The 21,540-nt window shown below is 40.9% G+C and overlaps 1 protein-coding gene across 1 annotated transcript; it reads left to right on the forward strand.

Moving 5' to 3' along the window:
* Nucleotides 1–769: 769 nt before the first annotated feature.
* wdr75 (WD repeat domain 75) lies at nt 770–17,908 on the forward strand. Its single transcript, XM_085374155.1, has 21 exons — nt 770–862; nt 1,126–1,255; nt 4,086–4,151; nt 4,666–4,765; nt 5,182–5,306; nt 6,083–6,153; nt 6,572–6,688; nt 6,799–6,887; nt 7,401–7,559; nt 7,799–7,858; nt 9,238–9,353; nt 9,433–9,608; nt 9,718–9,884; nt 10,090–10,270; nt 12,316–12,407; nt 12,603–12,698; nt 13,657–13,826; nt 14,828–14,887; nt 16,349–16,498; nt 16,610–16,701; nt 17,411–17,908. The coding sequence occupies exons 1-21, from the start codon at nt 777–779 to the stop codon at nt 17,622–17,624; spliced, it is 2,517 nt and encodes an 838-aa protein (XP_085230281.1). The 5' UTR covers nt 770–776; the 3' UTR covers nt 17,625–17,908.
* Nucleotides 17,909–21,540: the final 3,632 nt, after the last annotated feature.

The raw sequence follows: 21,540 nt of genomic DNA on the forward strand, positions 1-21,540 counted from the left end.
GGGCAAAATCTTAGTACATTCATTTTTTTTTTAAATCAATTAACACTTATTTTATTTTCTGTCTTTACCTTAATAAGACATTTATTTTGTCACTCTCTACATTATTGGCTTACATACCATTTATTCACTTTATTCACTTTTAGTCACTTACAGTTATTTATTCACCTTTCAGTCACTTTAATTTTAAAACTGTGTAATTTTAAAACTGTATATTCTGTGTATTTATTATTTCACTCTTATTGCCTGTTCTTATTGTCCTTATCTTCATCGTTATGGTGCCTTGTTGTTTGTTAATTGCCCCTTGGGAATAAATAAAGTCTTCTGATTCTGATTCTGTTTTTAATTTTCCAAATTCTTCCCTGATAAATAAAGTACATCTAATCTTACCTTATAACAAAAAAGCTTATGAAACGTAGAATGACTGATTAGGACAGAACTATACAAAAGAAGTGGCACATTTAAATAGAAAAGTTTAATAAAATTCTTGCTGAATAAAAATATAAATGTAATACAATAAAGAGCAAATAAAAACTCTAACCATTAAATAAACATTTTGTGGTATGACACTTTCTGCATATGTAACAAAATGGCAGAGGGTGGGGAACTTTTAAATACAATTAAAACATTATTTATTATTTATTAATTTGAAGTCATAAAAGTGCCCCGTGTATTTCTTACTGTAGCCCTCCTATCCAGCAGGGGGCGCGTGTTAAACGGAGTGGTGCTGACCGAGTGAGGAGCAGCGCTCAGAGGTGAGAGTTCACTCCGGTAAAAACATGGTTGAACACGGGGATATCCGCGTGGTTCACCGCGGCGGCAGTAAAATAAACTTCAGGGATCCTGTGATAACCCACGACTCCAGGTGAGCGAGTGTTTTAATCTGCCGATGTTTCATATTTAGTGGAAAGGTCTCGCGCGGTTCGTGTCGTTTGTGTTAGCCTCAGAGCTGAGGCTGTTAGCATTAGCTTGAGAAGCTGCTGGATGTTCCTGCTGCTGTTTACAGCATAGTATCAGCAGCTCGTCTCAGCTCCGTGACTCTGACTGAGCCACAGACCAAGACTGAGCTGTGTCCCGGTCCCTACATGTTTGTTTGATGTTTGTTTCCTCATATTTGTATCGCTGCAGGTTCCTTCTGTGCGCCTCCGGAGAGGCTGTGAAGGTGTTCAGCACCTCCACAGAGGAGTGTATCCACGAGCTGCGGGGTCACACCGGGCAGGTGACAGGTGTGCTGCTCAGACCCTCAAACCACTTACAGGTACAGTCACCTCTCCACCTAGAAAAACGACTTTTTTCAAGACGTCTTTATCCAGACACTCGCTGATATTCATTTAATGTTAGAAAATACAGGAAAAGCAGAATAGCTGCTGAAGCCACTTTTTCTTTACGTGTAATTATTTATTTATTAAGTTTAGTTCAATCCCCCAGCTCTGATCAAACAAGAATCAGATCTCTTTTTATTTTTTTATTTATTTACTTACTCATTATCCTCATTACTCACTCTGTTGGTTCAGGCCAGAGGCAAAGTAAGTAAACTCTTGATTTTCTGTTCCTGAAAGAGCCCTAACTTAAACTCTGAGTCAGTTACGATTAGTGGTGCAACGGATCCAAGATCTCACGGTTCGGATCGGATCACGGTTTTAAGTCAGGGATGGGATCAATTTTCGGCTCAGCAAAAAAAGACAAAAATTTAACTCGCCATTTACTTATTTAGGTATTTTTTGCCTATTAAAAAACATTCAACTCAAGACTCATTCCTCGCAGTTATATAAAAACAAATTAAGGTGCAATATAGGGCAGTACAGGTCTTTGTATCTACCACTCCGTGGTAATATAATGAGCGGTCACAACGCTTTCTGTTGCCCTGGAGGTCCACCCATTAGGGCAACAGAAGATGCCTGGGACAGTTCAGGCATAACTTTAGACTTTTCGTGCTCATACATGCTTGGAACGATCTGATCACTGAAGTGGACGCGCAACGGGATATCATAGCGTGGCTCAAGCACGTTCATCATAGTTTAAACCCCCTTGTTTTACACAACGGAATACGGCCTCACGTCTGCAGCTAAACACTCCAATAGCTTTTGTAATAGCTTTAGCCCGGACGGATTGGGCAGCAAATGGCGCAAACTCCTCTGCTCCTCCTGGACTGCTAGCACTGGCCATAACTATGGCTTGACAGACTGACCACGCGTACCATGCACATACTTTTTTTCCTTCTTTTTCGAATCTTCGGATCACGTGTGTGCCAAACCGTGGAGTGGGATCGGTCCGGATTACGGATCAACGGTGATCCGTTGCACCACTAGTTACTAGGGCTGCCACGATTTGTCGACTAGTCACGATTACGTCGACTATCAAAATCGTCGACGACTGATTTAATAGTCGACGTGTCGTTTGAAGCTTTGTAAGATCGCAAAAGACGCAGGAATAATAGCAGGATTTAAGAGTGTAATAACGGACTGAAACAGAAGATGGCAGCACTGCATGTACAAGGATGCCAGCTGCCGTTAAACCCCGAAGAAGAAGAAGCAGCTGTGTCCCAGAATTCATAGCGCGGCCCAGCTTAGTTTCCAACAATGGCGGTAGCTAGTTAGTTTTAATATTACTCTTATTATTCTTTCTGGGTCACAAAATAAACGTTTAACATATTTTCAGGCGAGAATGTAGCTGTGTAAACCTCAAATATCGGCTCAGTTTATCAGGACACCACATATTTTCAAAAGCGCTCCGACGTTTTCGGAGACGTCTGTTACCCACTAGCTCGATAGCTAGCCGGGGGCTAGGTCACTAGCGCTGTGAGAACACCGGACTCCCGGCAAATTGTTTTCAAACCCACCGCCGTCTTTCGCGACTCAGGTTAAATATATATGAGTCACTTAGATAAATTAAAAATGTTGTTGTTTGGCTTCTTTTTTTTTTTAGTATTTTATTTGTTCCTGAGTAAATCGGTTTGGCTGAGATTAAAGTTATAGTTTTTACACAGCTGAATAAACGTCAAGCAGACAGCTGATTATCAGAAGTGTGAGATGCTGGAGAATATACTCCGGTGTCCTGTTATATTTTAGATAGCAAGGAGTTTATTAAACTTTACCAAAACAATCTGCAAATTTCATTAAAATTGAATAAACTATCATCTTGTCTTTATTTTTAGTTAGCACCTTAAAAGCTTAAAGCTGTAAGCTAATGATAGTTATATAAGAGCAGATGCTGCTGGTGCAATAAGCTGTAGTTTTACGTCCAGTGGATGATGATCTGATTAGTCGACTAATCGCATAAATAATCGGTGACTAGTCGACTATCAAAATAATCGTTTGTGGCAGCCCTACTAGTTACCATGGAAATTGAGCCTGGGAACCATTCCTGGTACCTGACTCCTTCCCTCCTGCTCCTCATACACTCACCTGCTGCTTTATTAGGTACACCTTTGGACCACCTTTTGTCTTCAGAGCTACCTTACTTCAAGGCACAGATTCAAAAAGCTGCTGGAAACATGCCTCAGAGATTTTGGTCCATGTTGACACGATAACATACAGATGTGTCTCTTGCAAATCCATGATGGAAATGGCCTGTTCCACCACACCCCTCAGGGATAACTCTGGGTTTACTGAGCTAATGCTGATCAACGTTTCTGGGTCCAAAAAGTTGGCTTTTAAGACTTTGAGTTTGTCCATCCATCCATCTTCATCCGCTTTGTCCGGGGCCGGGTCGCGGGGGCAGCAGCCTAAGCAAAGAGGCCCAGACCTCCCTCTCCCCAGCCACCTCCTCCAGCATATCCGGGGGAATACCAAGGCGTTCCCAGGCCAGCCGAGAGATATAATCTCTCCAGCGTGTCCTGGGTCTGCCCCGGGGCCTCCTCCCGGTGACTTTGAGTTTGTTAAACCTCCTTTTTAGCAGGACCCTATTTTTTTCCCTCACTTATTTTTTAATTGTTTTTATTCTCTGTATTTTTCTTTTTATTATTATTGTTTTTGGGTTGTTTTTTATATATATATATATATATATATATATATATATATATATATATATATATATAAATAAATACAGTTCATTGTTATGTCTCACACTGTGCTTGTGTTGTGCTGCAGATTTACTCTTCATCACTAGATGGCACTCTCAGACTCTGGGACTTCACAGACGGGATTCTTATTAAGGTTGGACGTTGAGTCTTGTTGTTTCTCTCCAGTCTTTTCTGTCACTGTGGATCATCAAACTCCAGCTGCAACACACACTTTCCTATTTTCTCTGTTTATAAAAGTGAAATGAAGGGTTTATTTATTATTAGGCAGCCCTCAAACAGAGTGAGCAGGGCACCTGTGATCAGTCTGCGAACATGCAGATGATGCAGATCCTGTTCATGATAATAAAGGAAATGTGTTCTATCTTCTGTGCTTTGACTGCATAACTGAATTTTCTTGAGCTAACAGAAGTTTTTTGCATTAGTTCTGAAAGATTTCCTCTCGATGTCCTTGTGGGTGATTAATTTAACTAATTATATATATTTTTTGTAAATGAACTCTCATATAAATGAATTGTTTCACCTTAAATTAGCTACAAAACATGGAAATTCAGCAGAAAAAGGAGTAGAGGTGTTTATGATGAGGTTTGTGGGTCCAGTTTAAGAGCCCATGTTTCCAAGATGCATGACAGCTGTGCGGTCTCTTCTAGACTTGTGTCATTGGATACCCAATCTACTCCTTCTACGCCTCTGCCAAACATGAAAACGTCATCTTTATTGTTGCATCCATGCCGAGTGACAAAAGAGCGGGTAAGTGTGACATCAGAGCGCCATTCAGACTCCATTTGTGAAGTTAAAGTTTCTAGAACTCAGTGTGAATCTGTTGCACCACCGTCTGAGGGGTAAAGGAAGAGTCCCCAAACAAGGTTTATTAATAAAGTGTGATATTTATTTAATCGCAGGCTACTGCAGGGTGACCCAAGGGGGAAAATAGCAGAGTGATGCTTCTCAGGGCAAGAAGTCAAATATTAAGAAAAAACTAGCCACGCAGATGCCTGTATGTGTCATACCTCTTCATGTTGAATGTTATTGCTTGTTTTGGAATAGTTTTAATGTGTTGGAGTCACCAGGTCGTCCTCGAACCAGCTTTAATATGTGGGAAGAAGAAGGTTTTTTTAGAGGTCACTGAATGGGAATGTGTGAAAAAGGCTGATTTGTGTTTGCAGAGCGTTTCCAGCTGGTTGCGGTCCATCTGCCACAGAGTGGAGATCAAATGGTGGAGGCTCAAGAACTTTCTGCCGTACTCAGTGGCGTCAACCCCAACCCAGCAGCCATCGCCTTTGGCAGAGGGGTACGTACATGCCGCCACAGCTGATACCAAGAACTGACTACTTCGACTTAATCTGTCAGGAACTTTAGTTTGACAACTGAAGTTTCTCGAGGAAACGGTATTTTAGAGGGGAGTATATGAGAGAAAGCTAATGCTTCTTCACTGCAGATTATTTTAGTGAATTAATGATCAGCTGTTCCCAGTGCGTCCCTCGTCCTCCATTAGCTTTCAGCTCCTTCGTCTTGGACTGCAGCCTGTGTTCTTTGCTAGCCCAGCACCACATGAACCAGTTCTTCCTCTGCTACAGGCTCTGATTGGAGTGACTCTACAGCTAATCACAGAACTATAAAAACAAGGACAACTGTTGCGAGCTGCATCCCAAAGTGTAGAATGATGTTGGAGTCGGTCTGACTGCAGGATTTTTTTGGGGGAAAGGTGCTGGGTGGTACTGAGGCTGGCAGGGAAAGAACAAGGCAGTGAGGAGTGGAGGTTGAGGTAACAGGCTAGCAGCGCTGCAACTTTCAAAATAAGAGCCAGGGATTGTCCACTAGTCAATGTTGTCAGAGAAAATACAAATTATTAAAGGACCAGACTTTGGTGACATGAATGTGCCAAAGAAGTCTGCCTGAGGAAGCAGAAATGTGGAGCTTGTGCACACTTCAGGGTGTTATAAGTCCAAAACTCTTTATCATTGTACTTCACTGTGTTTAGCAGACAACAGTTCAAACATTACTTCAGACTGAAGTGTTTTAAATCCAAATGTGTCTGATGCTTATCGCCTGCTTTAATCTTCACAGGGAGAATTTATTGCTTCAGTGAACGACTTGCAGCTGGAGGTCTATTTCTTCAAGAAGCAGAAGTCGTACAGGTGAGAGTGAAGATGGTCACTGGAGGTGACTTAGATTTTTAAAATTCAGGCTCCTATTATTTATTTCTCCTGTTCCAACGCTGAATGATTATTTTAGAGTTTTGTTTAAGGCTTCAGGCCGCTCTGAATGCTCAGTTTCACACAGGAGAAAAACGTCTCTTATGTGGTCATATCAGTTGTGTTCTGTTTGAGAGGTAGAGCCAATCAGGCGAAAGTACTTCAAGTGTCAGAGATTGTATATTATTTAAACTTTTACAGCTGCTGGGCTAGATGTTAATTTTAAAAGGTTATCGTGTTAGTTTTATTTATTTATTTTTGTCATGGAGAGAAGCAGTGCTGCTGTCACACATGACAAAGGCCATGTTGTGTTGGCTGATGTTCAGTAACACCAAACATCTGTCCTGGTGCTGGTTTTTAGGTTTTTCCTGAAAGAAGACAACAAAAAGGGTGGCTGGAACACATTCACATGCGTCGCCTGTCACCCGAAAGATGACTGCATCGCCACGGGACACGAAGACGGGAAGATCCGCCTGTGGTGAGGGACCTCGACTGAAACAAACGCAGATTATCGATGATCCAGATCTTAAACTTCTGCTGGTCGCTGGTTTTGCGTTGTAAAACTGACATTCCTGCTCATCCTTTTAGGAGAAACTTTAACCACAAGAAGGAGTACACGTACTCCACTCTGCACTGGCACCACAGCGCCGTCAGCTCGCTTTGCTTCACTCCAGAAGGTATTCATAGCTGTATTATAGTTATTACTTAGTTCCCACGATCGTTAGGAAGTCCTTAATAGTCTGAAATTGAAATAACAATTAAAATGGCATCAAAATATCTTATATTATACCTTTTTTGTGGGTATTAAATTTGCAGAAGTTGTGAGAGTCAGTAGAATAATTTTAAAGTTGTTTGCTTAACTTTCTTTGTGCTCCTTTATTTTTAGTAACTTGGATCAAAACAGTAGGGGTGATATTTATTTATTTATTTTTAATCAAATTATCAAAAGCACAATAAGAAAAGGAAAACACATCAACTAAACTCTAAAAAAAGGACTTTCTAAAAGTAAAAATATTGTAATTTTCTTGAAATCATCCATTTTTGCTACAGTTTTTTTACAGAAAGTGTAAACCAACTTACTAACACAGCAAGTTCCACATGTATATATTCTTCCAAGGAACAAGGAAACAAACAGAAATCACTCCTCTGTGTGTTACGGTTTTAGTTATGTATTTATTTTGTATTGTCAGGGACCAACCTGCTGAGTGGAGGTGTGGAGTCTGTGCTCGTCCAGTGGAGGTACAACCAAGAGAGCGAGCGGGACTTCCTGCCCCGCCTGGGTGGCGCCATCACTCACATCACCGTCTCACCTGATGGATCGCTATTCTGTACCTCACACAGTGACAACAGTAAGGAGTCTCAGCCTGCAGGATTTCAATGCAGATACGCACAAATTATTGTCAGTGAAATTCGGTGAACTTGGTCCATTCTTTCAAATCAAGTCGTGCACCTCTCAGATTTCACTAAATTGATTTCAGAGCATTTGAGTCACTCAAATAAAATGCAGTTAAACGGCTCAGGTTCCAAACTCATTTTCTGCTTCAGCGATTTTCTTGTTTATTGAAGGTTTTGTTTCCCTTCCTTATAGAGATCACCATCATCCAGAGTTGCGTTAAAGTGTCTGCTGTCATTCAGGGCCTGGTCAAAGGTGAGTACATACTGTAAGGTGACTTTTGAGCATGATGTATGTATAAATAATAAACACTAGTGTTAATTTAAGATGTGCTTTATTGATCCCTTCATTATAGAATGTAAAAGAAAGGAAGGCAGTGAGACAATAATTCTTTGCTTATTTTCTAACACAACACAAATTTTTAGCATCAGTAACACTGCTGAGGTGTATCTGACACTAAAAGTGATCCTAAAATGTGCGTTTGCAACATGTTTTTGAACCTGCATGAACATGAGCATGACTTTGAAATGCCATTGTTGGAATTTGTCACACAAATTGAAGCAAAATAAAGAATTGTCGCCATAGTGCTGGAAATTAAGTGAAAGAGCTCAGCGAATGACAGTTTCAGAATGATGCCGTAAGGAGTTTAAATATAAAATAAATTCAGGTGTGAAGTGGAAAAGATTTCTGCATCGCTCGGGATCAACATGCGGTTACCACAGTAACTGCGTCAGCTAACGGAGGAATCCAAACAGTGTGATTCAAATTGAAAAGGGCTGTGACGAAACGATACCACATTCGAGTCCATTTGCATAGGTGTATTCCCACACAGAGTGAAGGATTATGGGTACACAGCCTACACAGACATCCTCCACTAAACCAGCAGCATGAATCTCAAAGTGGATAACGCTGCGTGTAGGTGGAGTGGTTGGAACAGGAAAGCTGAGTTCACCATGCAGAGAAAACATGGCACAACAGCACAACCAGCAGACAGTGGAGATGACAGTTAGCAAAACACAAAAACATTCCTTCACCACAGCTAGTGCAATCCCAAATTTTCTCTCAGTTTAACATCTCATTGTCTGCTGGAAAAGTCCGGAAGCTAAGCACGGACATCAGTGTTCCCGACGGTCATAAATAAGGTCACTAAACTCATATTATTTCACATTTCTCACAATGATCGCTGGAACGGTCACACACTCAATGTGGTGGACAGCAGTCAGGTAATGTGCGCATGATGTCACATGAGAAACCACCACACTGAAGAAAAACCACAAGTAGATTTGAAAAACAAAGTGCAAACCAATTAACTTTATCTTCACATAAAACGCAAAAAGAAATAGAAATTTACTTTGTTACCATGATAAAGGTGTTAAAACAAAAGAAGCACCAAAAGAACCCATTTGAACAAATGCACCAAACAGGGAAAACCAGTAACTGTTATTGACTGGTGATGTGAGACTGGAGGAAATGTAGTTTTAAAAAAAAAAATGTACCTTTTGAGTTTCTTTATGCATTCATCACCTGCCAATAATGTGTTTTCATAATTAATGACATAAGTTTGTATCAGAAAGAAATAAAATAATGTCTTAGTATGTGGGGTTAATCCTCCTTAAACCTGTTTTCTTGTTCAGGCGACAGCATCAGGACAGACTTGATGATGGATCCTCGCAGCAAAGCTCTGGTGCTAAACGGGAAACCCGGACATCTGCAGTTTTACTCGCTCCAAAGAGACAAACTGCTGTACAATGTAAGCTCTCAGCAGGTCTCACACACGGGTGGATTTGAAAGTGTGGAAACTAGGTTAACATTGTCTGTTTCTCCCACAGCTGGACATCGTGCAGCAGGAGTACATTCATGAATCGGGCCTACAGCAGTTCGAGGTGGTCAAAGCGGCGTTTGACGCCTCTGGCTCGTGGTTGGCGACGGTGGAGGAAAGACATCAGAAAGCTGCTGAGCTGGAGCTGAACCTGAAGCTGTGGGCTTTCGATGAACAGACGCAGAGGTACAGATGTTACAGCTGTTTGTCTGTGGGCTGCAGGGTCAGTCAAGGTTTCTCTTTCATGTGATGAAAATAGTGTAACAATAACCAACCACACCCCTGTCACATGCAGTTTTGTGCTGAACACGACCATCTCGGCCCCCCACGACGCCCAGATTACCGCCATGTGCTTTTGCCAGCCCACCGACAGCCAGACCACCCTGCTGGTCTCCACCAGCAAAGACGGACACTTCAAAGCCTGGCAGCTCGCTGCTCCAGCCCACACAGAAGGTACAGACGGTAAGCAGTCAACCGAAAAAGCCAACCACCTAAATTCTCATAATATTAACTGTTTAATGGAGGTTTTTAAGTTTCTACCAGTGTGCTTTTCAGAACATCACGTTGAACATGAGGTTTAAACCAAATTAGGCTTGCTTTTCTTTCCCCTTCACACAGTAATTCAGCTTATGTCTGTCTCTCTCTCTTTGTTTCCTCTGACTTGCAGATGAAGGTCCTTCCTGGTTATGTGATTTCGTCAGTGCCTATCACGGCCTGGTGCCCGAATGCTGCAGCTTCTCGGCTGACGGCTCTCTGCTAGCCGTCGCCTTTCAGGAGGTGGTGACCGTGTGGAGCCCCTCCACCTGGGAGCTCCTGACAACCCTGTCGCAGCCGCCGGGAGCTGTCAGGTCAGCGCGTAGACTCATACAGAACGGGTCAAATATCAGCACCGTCACGGTGACCGGTTTAAGCTTGTAGCGTTAGTTAACCCCGTCAAGTCTCCTCATTCCTCTTCAAAGAGCGTAGACACGCACAGAACGGGTCAAATATCAGCACCGTCATGGTGACTGGCTTAAGTTTGTTACAAGTGAATAGTTTGTTACAAGTTATTATCAAAACTTGCACAAGTAAAAAGCCAATAAGAGGAATTCCCCGACACATCTGTGTAAACCTGTTTATCAGGTTTAACTGGTGAAGATGCATCTCTTCAGCTGCTGCCATCAGTCAGACAGATATTTCAAACAGACGCGCTAAAGTTAGAGCTGTAGGCTGACAGACCAGTTGTTGAATTTGCCAAAATTTGAATTTTTTTCAGATTTTTTTGCATTATTATAGATTAAGCCGTTAAATAATGTGTCGTAGTGTCATAGAGGGTTTAATAAAGTATTTAAAAAAATTAACTGAAGAAATGAGATAACCAAGTTAAAGTCCAAAAATGTTTCCTAAAATGTCAAAACCTCAAACTTCACCAGCAGTGACATCGCGCTCTCATTATTTTCCATTAATTTTAAGTTAAAAAATGTCAAATTGAATGTGTGTTGTTTAGTAACGATTCACCAAGATCAGTCACACTCCATGTGGTGTTATAACCACACGTTAAAGATGGAAAAGTGGTCAGCATCACTGGCGGGGCAAATTTCACTGGCTGACCAGCTGTGGTCGCGCCCTCGGGCGAGAGCAGGGGGCATTATCCTCGTAGCTGAGAGGTTTGCTGGACGAGGATTTGTGTCGTGGTGCTTTATTTTCAGTTCAACCATTAAATGACTTTCTCTGAAAGCGGTTTTAGAAATAAGTGCACCATGTGTGCTTGTAACCACGGTGATGACACTTAGGTCAAGGCTTCAAAATCAGGGCTTCACAAATTAGTATGCATCAGCGCTTTGGCTGTGTCCATCTTTTATATACAGTCCAGGTGAGTACGTAGTGTAGAGTTTTTGTTTTAGAATAGAATAGCCCTTTATTGTCACTATACATGTTATTCACAGTGTTTACCGCTTGACAGTAAAACCTGTGCAACTCGAGCAACAGTGGACATTTGGCTAAAACGGGGGATGTGCTCCAACGTTCACTGCCAGCAGCTGTTCTGAATGAGTTAAGCAGGTTTTCCCGACAGAAGTTCAGAGCTTTGTTTCTCAGAGCACCGAAGGATTTTTAACCTTCTGTGCAAAAACGAGCACTGTCGTTTCGTAACACTGCTCAAGTCTCCAAAAATGTTGGCACGTTTCCCCCTCAGCTGACAAGAGGCCCACAGAGGTCACTGAGGACGTGAAACTACTGCTGCTGGTTTCTGTACCACTTTTTTGAAATAATCCCCGAAAAACAGAGTCAGCTTTTAGCACGTTTGTAGGAAAAACAAAAAGAGATGACTTGCATTAAAATGAAGGAAACAGAATGTTAAAATCACTTGAATATTCATTACTGGACATTTATTTTTGTTTCCTCTCACATGAATCTCAGTTTGTCTGAACTTAAAGTGCGTAAAAGCCTCTCTGGCCAAAAAGTCAGTCACCCTCTGACAGCTTTCTTTAAATAAGCACACAGTTTCTGTGTAATTTCAAATTCAGATGTGAAGAGACGGACAGATGTTTAGACAGCTGCCCGTTGCTACCCCTTACATAACCACCACCTATAGATGTCCAGAGCTGAGTCACCAGATCTCAGTCATTAATAATGTTTGCCCTCGCCTGCTGAGGGATAATTATAATTACAACACTTTACCTCATCTGAGTTACTTTAAAAGGAAAACATTTGTTTTTATAATAGGAATGTCTGTTTGTGATTTTCTGTGCTCTTAGCTCTGAGTGGGTCTTTGCATGTTCTCATTTCAAGTTCCTAAGTGCAAAAGCTAATCCTGAGAAGTATGCGTGGTGTGAGGAGCTGGTTGGTTGGGAACTGCACTTCAGATTGTTTAACCACGAGATAAATAAAAAGGACCTTTTTTCCCCTCCATTAGTGATCTTTGTTTTGGGCGACTGAGCTGTTCCAAGTATCTGCTGGGAACCACCGCCAGCAATCTGCTCTGCTGGAACCTCCTCACCTGCTCTTGTAAGACTTCCCCCTATGTACAGACATGCTCTGTGCAACTTAAAAAACTATTTTTATCCCAAAAGTCTGAACAGATTCTAACATATCCTTAAAACTTAGGCTCTCAGATATGAGAGGTCTGTTGACTGGTTAAAAAAATTGCATGTCTCCATCTGTTTTTCCCCTCCATGTCTTCCTCTGTGTCCGATTTGGCAGTGGAGTGGACCACTTCCATGGATGTCAGGCGGCTGGTGGCCGACCCCCTCTCCGAGAACATGGCTGCCTTTTGCTATCAGAGCGGATCCACTGACCGTAAGCTTCAGACCGTCCACGTTAAAACTGCACAAAAGGCATCTGAGAACTCTAACTTGATTGGCTCATAGTGGTGCTGTAACCTCAAGATTGGACCCAACAACGAAGTCCAGTTTAATTTGACTCAAATAAAAAGGCCACTCTGGTTCCTCAGAATCAGAGTGGCCTTTTAATGCAGAGTTTAGACACGAATGAGGAATTTGTCTTTGAGTCGTTGTCCAAAAAACAGTCGTATAGATTGGTGTATATAGTGTATGCATTTCCCTCACAACAGACAGACACACGCACACAATTAGAATGCATACTAGCTACCTGCAGATGTAAGCATGGAAATTAAGAAATCTCGCAGAAAAGAACCAAACTGTGTTTACTCACAGCAGCAAGTCAATATGGAGGACCGAAAGTGCCAAAATAAAAATAAAATTGTAGTAGTACTTACTTTTCAATAATCCCACCAATGAAAAAAAGAAAAGATCAGATATGTTTGGCTTGATTAGTAAATTATTCTGCCACCAAATTCATCAAGAATTGATATTAAAAACTAAATGTTTAAGTAAAATGTGACTTAAACATATATTAAACTGAGGGTTTTATTTCATTTTTAATTAATCCCCGATTCATTTTTACTCATTTATTTGGAAGTTCATTAATTTAATTATGTATATATTCACCAATTAACAATGGGAAACTTAATTAGCAAGTTAATAATTAGCTGTATTTATACAGTCTTAAATAAATGCACAGGCAAAATAAAATTTTAGCCCACATTTAATAAATAAAAAGACTAAATGTGATTTTTTTTTATGTTATTTTTGATGTATTTAATGACAGGTTAATACATAAACCTAATTGGTAACTCATCCAATAATGTGGAAGATAAAGGTGCTGTCCACACACACTTTCTTTTGTGACTTTTTGAATCGTTTTATATCACTGTTTCTCTCTTTCCTGCTTTCAGTGTTTGTGTTCAAGCCCAGCGAGCCTCGGCCACTGTTTTCCCATAAGGCTGTGTGCTCGGGGAAGGTGACTCAGGCCGTCTTCGCTCCCAGGGAGGAGATGCTGGAGAGCTGCGAGGAGAGCAGCCAGTGGCTGAACCGCTCTCAGCTTTACTTCCTCACTCAGCAGATGGTAAACAACATTTCAACTTCTGCTGAAGAAAAACAGAACGAGAAGTCGACATAAATGCTGCTTATGTGCCGGGTCGGCCTGTTTTTTATTGGCAGGGAGAGTCGGTTTAAATCATAAACACTGCTTTTTATTACTGTAATATAAAATATGCAAGTATATTTAAGGAACTCTGTTGGATTTGAGTCTGAAAGAAAAACTCGTGAGAGTTGTGAGTGCTGTAAAGCGAGCGCTGCACCTACAGGTTGTTTGGCGCCTTGCTTTGTTGCTAATTATAAGGTCAGTCAGGTCACTAAAGGCATGGCGTGTCTTGCAGGAATGTCATAGCTCAATAGCTCAGCTCTTTTAGAGCCCCCCCCCCCCCCCCCCCCCCCCAAGCCTGAAGAGTCTCTCTTCTAATTTTAGGACAAAAGATGAGACCTTTACATATGTGACATTCCTACACCTCCATCTGACTGAAGGTACAGGAGCGGCTGTAGATGTGAAAAATTCAGCTTTACAGTCCTCTGAAGGTGCTTTAGAGGTGCTTCCAGTATTTCCAAGGGGGAATAATGAATGTGGCAGGCACAGGTGTTTGAAAGTTAAAGGACAAAAATGGCTCCAGAATGAGTCCCAGCTTTACCGTCCTGAGTTTTGGTGTCTGCTCAAACAGCTGTTTTTTGTTGTTGTTTTTTTTCACTTTCCAAACTGACTGACAATCTGTAGTGTATCTGTGTAAAAGCTTCGTCCCTGCGGGACTGAACCTGAACTAGTTTCCACAGCACTGAGAATCACTCTGGACTTAGTGGAGAGATAAGATACTGGCCGTTTATCCCTCCCGGGTTGCAGATGACCTCGTAACTGATAGTTTTTGTAAACATCCCTATCTAAACTCAAAGTGTCTGCAGTGAAGAATTAGTTTATACAGTCAAACCAAAGGAAAATTATTTGATAAATAGTTTATGAAACGCTTTCATCGTGATAGAAACAAGTACTTTATGCTGACTGTGGACTCTTCCCTGCAGGATCTTATGACATTCACCACCAAAGCCGAGGAGGACAGGCTGCTGGCATCCAGCAAACAGGTGAGCTCCTCCCATTGGTTTTGCACCAAACATTTGGACTTTTATTTGACCTTGTAACACATTTTTCACTTTAAAGTAAGGACCTGCCCACACACTTTGATCTGATTGTTTTTATGTTCAGAGCTTGTGTGAATTAGGGGTCAGTGCAACCACAATAATAGACTTGCTGTTCAGAACTTCCTGTTCCAAGTGCTGGGTGGTGTTTATAAAACAGCAGTGAGCTGGAAAGGTACTGCAGAGGGTCTGAGAAGGTTTTTACAGTAAATATATTCTTTAGGTAAAGTTTACCTGAAATATTTTCTTATAAAACAAGAAACTGAACCAAGGTGCAAAATTAATCAGAGTTATTCTTAATTTTCTGTTTGGAGAAAAGCTCAGAAGAATCAGTGAAAACACAAGGAAGGAAATACTTCGTCTTCAGCCTGTGTGCAGCTGGGTTTAAATGCTTGGTTGGGGCACAGAGGAAGATCTTGAGATTCTGAAATGAGCCGTGGAAGTCTGAAATTTAGGAATGGTCGTTTTGCAGTTTCCCACGCACACATTTTACTTTGGTGGGCCGCTGGGGCTAATTTTAGCATTTATTATTTAAGTAGACACTAGAGAAGAGAGGTCTGACCTCTGGCTGTTGAAAGTTCAGTTGCTCTTACTGTCTCCTATTTTAACCACCAGCGATGACAGTCCTCCTTTTGCTGTGAGGAGCTCCTGCGAGCTCCTACTGAGGTGGAGGACTCAGTAGGATTAAACAATGCTAAAAGTGTGTGGGGTAGGATCTAAATCTGTGGGAAACAGCTAATAAAGAGGCCCGTGCAGTCTCTCCATTAATCTCCACGGTTTACCATGGGGTGACCAGATCCCAACATGTGTGGGGTATGTTAGTAAGACGTGAAGCACGTGTTCGGTTTAAATATGACTGTTACAACTCCCTCACTGAGTAAATATTGTAAGAGGAAGCCAAAGTTCAGTCTTGTGTCTTCTTAATGTTTTCTCTTTTCATCCTAATAAGGTTTAAGTTGTTGAGGAGGACAGAAGATGAATAAGCTGAGTAGTTCCACATAAAGCGGGACACCTGGCCTCACAAAGCCTAAACATGATGGAGATTAACCCTAATCTGGTCACTGGCCACCTGGTAGAGGTTAAATTACCCAGAATGCTGCATACTGGGAATGTTTAGTGGTTTTGAGCTATAGAGAGACCAGAGTTGATACCTGAGAGTGAACAGTGAAGTAAAACATATCAAATAAAAGTCAAACTGTGAGCTGGACTGAGGATTTGTTCCATTTGTTTTCTTCGGGAAGGAACCCGGAGGGTGAAAGAAGTCCATTGTTCTTATCTGAAGTTACAAAACCCTCCAGTGAAAAAGCCATCTGTTGATCCAGCTCCTTTCCCAGCCTCAGATCTGAGAAATGCTCCTCTGCTCTCAGTTTCTCATTAATAACACGTTTCTTGCTTTCCCCTCTCAAGCTTGTGATTGACGACAGCGTAGCCATGACGCCTTTCTATCTGCTGTTGGGGAAAGCAGCAAGACAGCAGCAACAGGAGCATCAGGACTCCGACAGCAGCCTGTGGGCGGAGAGAACGGCGCTGCCGCAGACCTCTGCCTCCATGAAAGAGGTTGGTTGGTTGTCCCTCCAGGGATCCCGTCCCTTTTGTGCTGTACATAACCACAGATGATGGCGTTTTAAGACTTCATTGTTGTTGCTGTTTTTTCCCTTTTTTTCCCAGCTCCTGCAGACCCCAGCTCACGTGCTGCCCTCCACCTCATACCTGTGCTCCATGTTTGTTCAGTCTCTGCTCATCTCTGTCTCAGACGCCAGGTCAGTAATCCAGCTTTTACTGAATAATTGTTGAAGCCGCTGCAGTTGTTTGTTTCCTACTGAGCGTATACACAAGATGTGATCAGACCTAAAAAAGTCAGAATCCATAACTGGTTTAAATTTGTCAGATTTTCGCTCAAGATCATCTTCCCAGGTATCTGCAGACAGCTTCTGGCGTGGCTGCTATTTGTAGATCTCTCAGTGAAACAGAAAACACAAAAAATGCATTCAGCAAGCAGGGAAAAGGTTTTAAAAACGATCCACACATCAGTTTAAAATAAATCAACATCAGACTTAAGTGCAGCACCCAGACTGGAATACAGACTAGACATGATGTAAAAGTGTAAATATTTATAAGAAAGATTCATAATGAAAACCTTTGAGAAAAAAAATGAAAATTTTTTCCTGGCGAAACTTTAAAATGAGATGCCAGGGCTCGGTCTTAAAAGGCGAGAGACTGGGCAATATTAGCATTAAGAGAAGATGATAAAAGATTATTCAAATTAGAGTTTTAGATTTTCAGACTCTTTTAAGCCTCGTTTGGTCTGATGATCTCAATGTGGATTAAGAAAATATAATTGAAACTGAGGCTTCACATGATTCAGCAGCACATGTGAAACTGAGGTCTGTTTATCTCTAAAAATATGCTGAGTCACATTGGTGTTGATAATTTTTTTGGGGGGGGATTTTGGTGTTCTCGTGGCCTCAGGGAGGAAAAGGCACATGCAGAAGAGGAAATGGAGAGCGAGAAAGAGGAAGAGGACTCTGAGGAGGAAATGGAATCCAGCAGGTCCAAACCGGAGCTGGCGGCGGCAGCGGCGACAGAGTCGGACACCCCCGCTCTGACAAAGGCTCAGGCGAGAGAACTGAGGAGGGTGAGGAAGCTGGATCACAGCTGGCTCGCAGGCCTCCTGGACTCCTAACCAGAGCCTGTACGAGGTTTCCACCAGCAGCTCGGACGTTTTCTGTTTTATACCATTAAGTCAAAGTGGGCTTCTTCCACTTTGTCTCCCTGACTGGAAACAAATCTCTGTGCAAACACAAAGCACATATTTGATTACACAATCCTCAAGTCATTATTGGACAAGTTTATGACATCCAAACAATGGAACCCCTCCCAGCTTTTCCTCCGCTGTTGTACAGCGAGCGCGAGTTTCCACCAGTTTTCTTGCCAAAACTCTGGACTGAATTTTTGGTCTGGATTCTTTTCAATCCTCAATTGTTTTGTCATATTCTTTTTTTCTTTTTTGGAAAATAAATATTTGTACCAAACCAGAGTTCTGCTGCTTCTAGGTTTTTTTTCACTAAAGCATAAAAATATTTCCTCTTATCTGTTCTCTCAGCATGTTTTCATGTATACAAAAAGCTGCAGTATCTGCTGTTTTTGAGAAATGTGACATTTCCACTGTTGATGTTCCAGCTGCAGAGAAGCATCCCCGCCATGCTCAGCATGGTGGTTTCACAGCTTAAGTACTCCATAAGTGACACTATGAATAGGTGTTGAGTTGATCTGATTCTCCTGAACTTATGAAGCAACAAGGCACCAAAAAAAGCACAGGATTTTGACCCACGTTTGTGTGCTTCAAAGACCCATAACTATGAAAATATTCACAGTATGAAAGGAAAGTTTTGGCTCCATTAAATATAATGAAGTTGCTGAGAATCCCGACTTCTCTTTAACCATCCAAACGTCGCTGCTGTTTTAGTTTTCGCTCTCCGTTTACGTCCAAAGTTATAGTAGAGCTTTTTTTTGGTTGTTTTTTTAACTTCTAGTGTTTTAGAAGTCGTCCCGTTATAACATGGTTTATCGTCTTCATTATCTAACACACTAATCCAGACGGGTCATTTCATCAGGAAGTAGGATTTATTTATTTATTTTTTGCTTTGTTTTAACTCCATTTTATTTTGGAAAACACTTATCTTTCCGGGGAATCTGGAAATTGTAGCTACAGTTATAACCTTGGCTACACTCAAGTAAATGATGGATTTGGGTTTTTTTGTTTTGGTTTGTTTTGTTTTTTTATATAGTTTCCAAGTTTGCATGACTTTCAGTATCTTCAGAGTTCAAGCTGTTTTCCATTATCAGTATAATGAAGGGTAAAGGTCATATATGTAACTTTGGTTGTATATGCTTGTGAACCACATTCAGTTCTGCTTTCACAAAGGGTCACAATAACTTGTGACCCTTTTAGTGATGTAAAGGTTGAATAGCTGACGCATGGGCACTGCTGTTGTTTTTGATCAATGCCCATATTTTTGTGTGACCTCCAATCTTGAAATGTCTGATTACTGCTGCTATAAGGTTTGTTCGCACTCTTGAGTCCTGAAGTCTTGAGTAAGCTGATTTCAGGCAGAGCTGCTGGTGTTTTTTGGTTTTTTTTCCCCCCCAGGATTAGGGATGACGGTGCAGTTTCACATCAGCATCTTTCAGTTCCTTTCCTGATCAGGTGCTGCTGAAAAATTATCTGTTTCTTTTCACAGTAACTGATCAAACCGGGTCATTCTCATCTAGTCGTAAGCTTTATCCGTCACCTTTATTGACTCATTATAATTGAGGGATTGTAAAGCTGAGCTGGTATCTGTAAAAACACTTTGGCCGCTGTGACCGTGTCATTATAAATTTGACCTAAACTCCAGTACAAATTCAGTGTAATATTAATACTTTTACAGTATAAACCAAATCCAGAAAATCCCATGAAGGCTTTGTAAAATATAAGTGAAATATAATTTAAAAATAGAATGAAATGATTTGCAAATCTCATAAATCTCCTGGAGTGATTCATAATAAAATACAGAAAAGAATTATACAAATCTAAACTGGTAAAATGTACTATTTAAAAACAAAATGAGCTCATTCGTTTTACAGTACTGGAGAATCTTTACCTTGACAGTATAAAGTGCCATGAGGAGACAATTGTGATTCATAAATAACATTTCCTGGAATAGTTCCTGTGCAGGTATAGTGACCGTTAGGAGGAAATCACGGGACATTACCTGGAATCAAATTATGACTTTTTGTTTTTCTGAGCTTAAAAAAATATATTTTTGTTTTAGCTTAACAGATTTTTTTTTTTTTTAATGCTTTAGGAAATAAAACTTTCTGTCTTGCAAAGGGTAATACAAGATACTTGATATTACCCTAATGGCTGTTTGCTAATCTCAAAGCTATCAATAGTTAGCATAACATCAAAAAAAGTTTGGGTGGGAAAATTTTCCTGCAAAACTTCCTGCACAGATACAGTGATTCTTGGGGGAGAATGTTTTTCTTTTCAACCCATTAACATGAGACCTGGTATCACTTCCATGTCTGTTTGCTAATTACAAGTAGTTGGCATAGCAACTGCCGACAGCTTTCCCCCCCATAAAACAAGATAGCTTTCTGGTGGGAAAACGTTCCCTCGGATGTCTCTGCCAGTTACAAAAGTATCCACATTTGGAATGCTAACTGCTGACAGCTGTAAAGCGAAATATTTTGAGAGTAGGAAATTGTTCTTGCACAGGTAGTGATTATTAAAAGGAAGTAATAACATTACCTAGAATCAAATTATATAATCTAATCATTGATGAATCCAGGTGATCATGGAAGAAATGATAGTTTAATATTTGACAAATTTAGTTTTTGTATATATGGTTTTTTGTATATAAATATACACTTAAAATTATTGAAACCTATTCCGTTTCGTTGTGTACCAGCTATTCTGGAAATGAAGCTGTAACTGTAATAAAGGTGTTCAGTGTATAGGTGGATATAGAGTTAAACACCTGATTACTGACTTGTAAAATTGAGCAATGTGAACCTCTAACACTTGCCTTTTTTATCAGCTGTAGGAGCAGGCACTGACGATTTCTTTGCAGATAGAATAAAAGTTTCATTTCTTTCCTGAAAACTTTCTTCAAATAGGTGAACACAGGGTTTGAATAAAACACACCTGTTGTTTAAGGCGTTTTCAAGGAGATAATATTTATGCTGTGCACACTTATCTGGAGACCTAGTTCTTGTCTGTAGACATTGGACTTTCACTAAGGTCAGTGGCCGGTTCTCTCCTAATTGTACAGTGATTAGGTATAATGGTACCAAATAGTGAATAGACAAAGTAATTTGACAGTAAAGATAAAAAAAAACTAAACAAAACATGTTCACATAATACAGTTTAGGCTGGTTCTCAACTCACTGAACGCCCTGTCAGCTGGGATCCTGCACTAACATGACTCCTCATGTTCAAATCTATTAACATAAACCCGTGTTAAACTGGATCAGACTACTTTTGTTGTTTCATGTAGCATATCATTGACTCAATCTCTCAAAAATTCCAAAACATTTCTGGATTTGTCTGGAACCATTAGCTACTTATATTTTCAAAATGTAAAAATTTACCAATGTAGCCATTGTTTCAGTCTTAGGAGGCATTAGAGAATTTTTCATTAGAGAATTTGAATCAAAGGATACATTTCAAGGGAATTGAGGAGGGTCTAATTTACAACTTTTTCGTAGCTTTGTTTCAAGTAAAATCGGAGAGCTTGGATAACTCAAACATGATCCATGCTGCTTTAGTGGTCGAATGACAACTGCAGCTCTGCATAATTCTAGAAAATCTGCTCTCATCTCATCATCATGAAAAGCACAGGGTGTCAGTGGTGGACCTGCCAGTGCTGGTATGATATGGCAAATGGGTTTCAGGCTGCACAGTGCCGAGCAGCGAGGACAGGACGCGCTACAGGACGCTGAGTGATGAGGCCACCCTCATTAAAGTTGAAGCTCGCTAATGTGCCTGAGCCTCAAATGCTCATTTGTTGCTCATGTTGTGCAAATCCAGCTCACTCTTTTGTGTTGAAGTTCAG

This window comes from Diplotaxodon limnothrissa, linkage group LG16, assembly GCF_057381915.1.
Source record: "Diplotaxodon limnothrissa isolate DT_005_m linkage group LG16, D_limnothrissa_male_GT1.1, whole genome shotgun sequence".
In the NCBI taxonomy this organism is placed as follows: Eukaryota; Metazoa; Chordata; class Actinopteri; order Cichliformes; family Cichlidae; genus Diplotaxodon; species Diplotaxodon limnothrissa.

Bases quoted from the DNA above. Each gene is read 5' to 3' on its own strand.
- wdr75 (XM_085374155.1), top strand. From the start codon at position 777: ATGGTTGAACACGGGGATATCCGCGTGGTTCACCGCGGCGGCAGTAAA. The intron at 5,307-6,082 runs GTACGTACATGC...TAATCTTCACAG, and splicing joins CCATCGCCTTTGGCAGAGGG to GGAGAATTTATTGCTTCAGT. The intron at 9,609-9,717 runs GTACAGATGTTA...TGTCACATGCAG, and splicing joins TTCGATGAACAGACGCAGAG to TTTTGTGCTGAACACGACCA.